The following is a 6,567-nucleotide window of genomic DNA, read 5'->3' as shown; positions in this document are numbered from 1 at the left end:
CGGCGCGATGCAGGAGATAGGTGATTCAGACGAGGATCCTACAAGCCCGTCGGAGCAGGAGGAGGAGCCGGAGGAGGTTCCATTACCGACATCAGACGAAGACCCTACGAGCCCGTCGGAGTGGGAGGAAGAGCTAGAGGAGTCTCCCATTGGTGATTCAGAGGGGGACACTAGCTGCGCGTCTGACTCGGAGTATGAGTCAGACCCCGAGGAGGCTTCCGACTAGACTTTTATCCTTTAATTCGCATTTATCATGTCATCTCTTAGTTTCCCGTGCGCAAGTTTCAATATGGTTGTATGTCTTTTATGCTACTCTAAGACTCTGATGATAAGATGGTTAACCCTGGTTATAGAAACTTGTTGACTCTTTCGTAATCAAACGTTCATTGATTAGGAGCATTATTGCATGATGTTGATATAATTATGAAAAAAAAATGAAAAATGGCGATTGTGTTTGTATGTAAATATGAATTTGTTTCAAAATAGAACTTCTAACATGAACAAGCAATTTAATTGAGCGCTGGTTCATTCAGGATCTTCTATTCATTCACCACGGCACCTCGAAGAGACCCTTCAACTGGACGATTCACCAAGTCTACAAGCCCAATTCCCGAAATGGCTGAAACTCCCTATTCGGGTCCCCAACCTCTTACTGCTGCGGAGTTGCAGGACATGCGTGATATGATGAAGAACATGATGCTGGTGGTCACCCGACTCTCTGAAAATGTGGACGTCATCAGCGCTAACTTGCTAAAAACCATAGCTGATCCTACTTCAGCCACGGTAGCCCAGCCCGTCGCTCCTTCACCTCCGGGTGCACGGCGAGACGTTCTTACCACGAATCCAATTCCGCTGGAGGAGCAACCCCAAGGTATGCGTCACGGCAACACGCGAGCAACGAATCGTGTTAGTCATCCTTCTGTTGTAGGTTATGGTTCCCATTCTGAGGAGGAGAAAGAAGAAGGATCGTCATGGTACGGTGACACTGAGGATGAAGACACTGACAACCATAGTCGCGATTCGCTGTCCACCAACAAAGAGAGTTCCTCTTGCTGTAAAAAGTGAACTCGAGCTGTTCCCGCTGTGAATCATACCGTAGCTTTTCAATACCCGCCGGAGTACCACGCTATGATGTCCAAGCTCGCCGACACTCAGGAAAAGATGCAGGTGCAACTGAATCAGATCTCTCAAGGGGGATCCCAAAAAATTGTTCATGACTGGGAGAAAGGTCTCCGCGAGGCCGAGAAGGGGACCGTTCCCCATGACTTACTATTGCCGGATATCGGGAAATTCACTGGGACCGAAGACCCAACCCTGTTCTTCGATAATTACATTGATGCAATGGGTCCTCTACACTTCGACATGCTAACCCTGCTTCGTCTATTCTCTCGATATTTGACCGGGAAGGCATTGAGGTGGTACTTGCGGAACCGAATCTCACGCTGCACGATTGTCAAAGAGCTGGGGGACGCCTTTGCGGAAAGGTACAAGATGTATATTTCTCAAGAGATCACAGAAAGGGATCTAAAGTACATCAAGCAAGGCGAGAAGGAGACGTTTGAATCATTCCTCAATAGGTGGAGGGCAGGGGTGTCCGACATTGACACCCCGCCTTCGGAACAGGCCCAGATCGACCTCATGCTTGATAACCTAAATGACGTGTACAACAGCGAGCTAGACTCGCACATCTTCACTAGCATGGTCACTCTTATAAAAACGGGCAAGAACATGGACCGATCGAAGGCTCGCTTGAAGAACAAAGTCGTCGCTTCCTACCTCCATTCTCGAGCATATCCTGTGCCTAAACCGAGGGCCCCTGCTACCCATTATGTGGCTGACACTTGGGCTAGTTCAGAAGTGAAGATGGAAGGTCCTAAAGAGCGTGTGCCTCCTGCCCCGCCTCGCTATCCCGCAAACGCTTCCCTCAATGTGCCTAATCGTGCCAATACCTTTCCCCCTCGCCAATATGATGATCTAGGCATGCCTCTCAGTAAAGCTCTAGAGGTAGTGGTGTCCCAAAAACTCGTCACCCCGTTGACTCCTCGGCCTAGAAGGGAAATTGCTGGAAAGCACTCGAAAGACTTTTGTGAATACCATCAGGCCCACGGTCACGAAACAAACCATTGTTATGCCATGAGAGCTAAATTGCAAGACTTAATCAATGCAGGGATCATGGCTAAGCCTAACGTTGTAAAGAACCCCCTTCCTAATCACGGGGTCAATGTCATTGAAACTTTTGAAGACTCATTCTCTACTTATTTCCTTCTTTCCCTCATTCATGTTGACCCTATGGAAATTGCGATGGTGTCATCTAATGCTAAGCAAAAGAAGAAGAAGGTTAGCGCCGCAAGTGCTGTCCCATGGGATTACGCCGCTGAGAAAGTTACCCCGGTCATCTCTGCAACGGTAGGGCCCCGTGCATGGGAAGTGGTGCCAAAATTGTCTAATGCTTCTGATGCTGACGCTTCATCCTTGTTTCTCCTATCTGAAAAGCTACCCGTCCGATCTAATAAAGTCTCCCGTCCTTGAGTGATTCTATCAACGAATAACAACTTGCCGAGAGAAGATGCAAGTGTCAACCTCAACAGGTCCGGCGTCGGCTACAGGGCTCCTTTCATGAAAGCCATAGATGCTAACAAACAGAAAGAAGCAGAAAAGGAAGAAGACGTCCGAAGGCCAATAAATGCGACCGCACAAGTCTCTCCTCCCAACAGTATCTTAGCTCAGCTCAAGAAAACCAATGCTAACATCTCTCTTTGGGAGCTATTGATGTATTCTATAGATCATCGTCAGGCGTTATTATCCGAATTAAGCAAGAAATCTGTATCATTCAATAACACCCTTGTGGAAGTTGTTGCTATGATGTCTGCGCATGCGTCATGCTGCACTATCACTTTTGATGACTCCGATCTCCCATCTTGGGGCTCTAGTCATGCTAAAGCCCTATACATTTCTATCTATCTTGAAGGGAATGTTGTACCTATGTCTTTGATTGATAATGGGTCGGCCCTAAATATTTGCCCATGGCGCACCCTAGCAAGGATTGGAGTCACAAAAGATCGTCTTCTTCCCTTTGACTTGTGCGTGCGAGGCTTTGATAGCTCTGAGCGTGAAGTCATGGGAAACCTCAAAACTATCATCAAAATAGCTAATATCCCGTTTGAGATAGAGTTTATGGTGCTTAATATACAACTCTCTTACAATCTGATCCTCGGAAGGCCTTGGTTGCACCAGGCCAAGGCTGTTGCTTCGACGTTGCATCAAAAGCTGAAATTCATGCATCAGTGGCAAACCATTGTGGTGAATGGGGAGAACTGCACAACCGTCGGAATGACTTCGTCGCATATCACTCAAGAAGTGGAACTCAATGAGTTTCAGATTAACGTGATCGAGGATTCAGGTACCTTTTTACATGAACTAGATTATCACATTTTTGGGCCACCCATTTTAAACATGATGTATAAGATGAACTACTTTCCCGGTATGGGTTTAGGCCCATATGGGACGGGTAGTAAGACCCCTATTTCTTTATGGGAAATGATAAAATGGGTTTAGGGTACGTCTGTACCCAAAAGAAAAAATCTAAACATAATCATTCACTTGCTTTGTCTAAGGCATCTTTGAATGGTCGCTTTGTCAAGTCAGGCGAGAATACACCGTTTTGTGGGTTTCCGGAACCTTTCTTTTGCCCTGTGGAACAAAAATGTTTTCCGGGACTCGAGATATTCTCTGATTGTTTTCTCCAACCTGATGTTTTCATTCTATCTAGTGGACAGTCCAGGAGAGAAGAGCCAGACTACATGGGAGGACTCAAGGAGCTCTTCTGAGAACTAGAGATGTCCACGCAAAGTCGAGAGCGATCAAAGAGTACAACAGGGTCTTGCTCGATGGAGGCCAGCCCCGACATACTAATATTTTCTGACTTGGATGATTCAAGCGATAATGAGGAGGTTACACCCGCATCCAAGTCGATCTCCAGGTCCACATGGGCGCGTGTCTTTGACACTAGGAAAACCATAGTTGAGGAAGTTATATCTGAGAAGTTCACTAAGAAAGAGTCTTTTTCTGCTGCTTCATCTTCTCTTTCTACTTCCCTTCCAAATCTTGTTAAAACTCTAGTTGATTCTCCTTCTCCTTTCGTTTCCGAGTCGGATGTTGCTGTTGAGGATTCTAATGTCCATTTTAAAGCAATGCATGATGCTACTTTGAATTCAAATGATATGTTTGTTAATAACGATTTTCCGTTTGAAATGAAATGATTTTTAGAAAAAGAAAATCAAGTCTCTTCTGCAGAAGAAACTATTGAAATTAATTTGAATTCGGGAGAGGATCCACAAATTGTCTTGATAGGCCAAAGCCTAGATGAAAACGAGCGTCATCATCTAGTTGAGTTGTTGAAGCTTAACAAAGACGTCTTTGCATGGTCCTATAAAGACATGCCGGGCATTGACCCCGAAATTGTCCAACATCGTATTCCGTTGAACCCGGATGCCAAGCCTGTCAAGCAGAAGCTCCGGCGTATGAAACCCGACATGGTCGACAAGATTAAGGAAGAGGTGCAGAAACAATTGGAAGCCGGCTTTTTAGATGTTGTCGAATATCCAGAATGGGTCGCCAATGTGGTCTCCGTGGCTAAGAAAGATGGAAAAGTCCGTGTGTGCGTGGACTACCGTGATCTCAACAAAACTAGCCCCAAAGACAATTTCCCACTCCCACACATTGATGTGTTGGTTGACCACGCGGCTGGTCACGAGCTCCTATCATTCATGGATGGTTTTTTGGGTTATAATCAGGTCTTGATGGCGCCTGAGGACAAAGAAAATACTATTTTCATCACTGAAGTTTACACCTTCTGCTACCGTGTGATGCCCTTCGGGCTGAAGAACGCTGGAGCCACGTATTAGAGGGCTGCCACCACTATTCTCCACGACATGATCCACAAGGAAGTCGAAGTCTACGTCGATGATATGATTGTCAAATCCAGGAATCAAGCGGGACACATGGTAAACCTAGAGAAGTTCCTTTAGAGGATTCGGAAGTACCATCTTCGTTTAAATCCAAAGAAATGCACGTTCGGTGTCACCGCCGGTAAGATGCTGGGATTTCTAATTACTCAGAGAGGAATAGAAGTCGACCCTAGCAAAATTGCAGCCATCACGGCCATGCCAACACCCCGGAACGAGCGAGAAGTTCGAGGTTTTCTCGGGAAAATCCAGTACATTAGTCGCTTTATCAGTAAACTCACTTCCACTTGCGATCCTCTCTTCAAGCTTCTGAAGAATGATCAAAAATTCGTCTGGAGTGACGCTTGTCAACACGCCTTTGATAAGGTGAAAGCATATTTGCAATCCCCTCCTATCCTCATGTTTCCGAGGCCAGGAGTTCCTTTGATTCTTTATCTCACCGTCACCGAATCATCCATGGGAAGCATGTTGGCCCAAGAGAACGAGAACAAAGAGGAGGTGGCCATCTACTACCTCAGCAAAAGGATGACTGGTTACTAGTTGAACTATTCTTCCGTGGAAAAAGTCTGTTGGGCGTTAGCCTGGGTAACGAAAAGGTTACGCCACTACATGCAAGCCCACCCAATCAAGCTAGTGTCAAGACTCGATCCTATTCGTTTCTTGTTTCAAAGAACTCTTCTTTCGCCGCATCTTGCTAAGTGGATGATGATGATTTCAGAATATGACATCACATATACAGTGCAAAAGTCAATCAAGCGGAGCATAGTGGCTGATTTCCTGGCTGATCAACCAATCACCATTGGAGACGATGACGAAGAGATGGTCTTTCCAGATGATGAGATCATGGTTGTTCAATCCGAAACGTGGAAGTTAATGTTCGATGGCGCGTCGGACAGACAGGGTTATGACATTGGTATCCTTTTGATCGATCCTACTGGCACGTATAATCCTACTTCTGTTAAGTTGAGTTATAGTGTCACCAACAACGAAGCTGAGTACGAAGCGTGCATTGTTGGGATCAAGTTAGCCAGCTAGAAGAGGATTAGCAGATTGGAGGTTATTGGAGACTCGAATCTTATAATCTCACAAGCCAATGGAGATTGGCAGGTCAAAGGCGGCAATTTTAAACCTTATCATTCTTTCCTCATGCGTTTAATCGCCAAATTCGAAAGTGTTGTTTTCATTCATACTCCAAGGAGTCAGAATCGTTTCGCTGACGCCCTTGCAACTCTCGCGGCAATGACTCAGATTCCCGAAGGAATCAAGATCAAGCCACTCAAAATCCAACAGAGGTGCAATCGCGTCTATGAGAAATTAGTGGTCGCTAACACTAATATCTCAAGTAAGCCTTGGTTCAAGCCCATCCAATAATATATCGAAAGGGGGGAATATCCTGCCAACTTTCAGAAGAAAGTGCGTCGCGCTCTCCGTCAGTTTGCCACTAGCTATGTGGTTGTGGCAGGATGTCTCTATCGACGATCTTTTGATGGACAAAACATGCTTTGTGTAGATCAGGGGGAATCTACCACCATCATGGAAGAAGTGCATGCTGGGAATTGCGGTTCCCAAATGAATGGCATGGCTCTTGCTAAGAAAGTTCTTC

The 6,567-nt window shown here is 45.8% G+C and overlaps 1 protein-coding gene across 1 annotated transcript; it reads left to right on the top strand.

Annotated features, from left to right (window-relative positions):
• Positions 1-5,093: 5,093 nt before the first annotated feature.
• Positions 5,094-5,504, top strand: LOC124918551 (uncharacterized mitochondrial protein AtMg00860-like). The gene has a single exon (XM_047458655.1). The coding sequence runs from the start codon at positions 5,094-5,096 to the stop codon at positions 5,502-5,504; it is 411 nt and encodes a 136-aa protein (XP_047314611.1).
• The last annotated feature ends 1,063 nt before the right edge of the window (positions 5,505-6,567 follow it).

This window comes from Impatiens glandulifera, unplaced genomic scaffold (genome assembly GCF_907164915.1).
Source record: "Impatiens glandulifera unplaced genomic scaffold, dImpGla2.1, whole genome shotgun sequence".
Classification (NCBI taxonomy): Eukaryota; Viridiplantae; Streptophyta; class Magnoliopsida; order Ericales; family Balsaminaceae; genus Impatiens; species Impatiens glandulifera.
The sequence above is the reverse complement of the archived record's forward strand: the minus strand, read 5'-3'. Positions and strand labels throughout refer to the sequence as shown.

What these genes read in the sequence shown, in the direction of transcription:
- LOC124918551 (XM_047458655.1), top strand. Translation starts at nt 5,094, where the DNA reads ATGCTGGGATTTCTAATTACTCAGAGAGGAATAGAAGTCGACCCTAGC.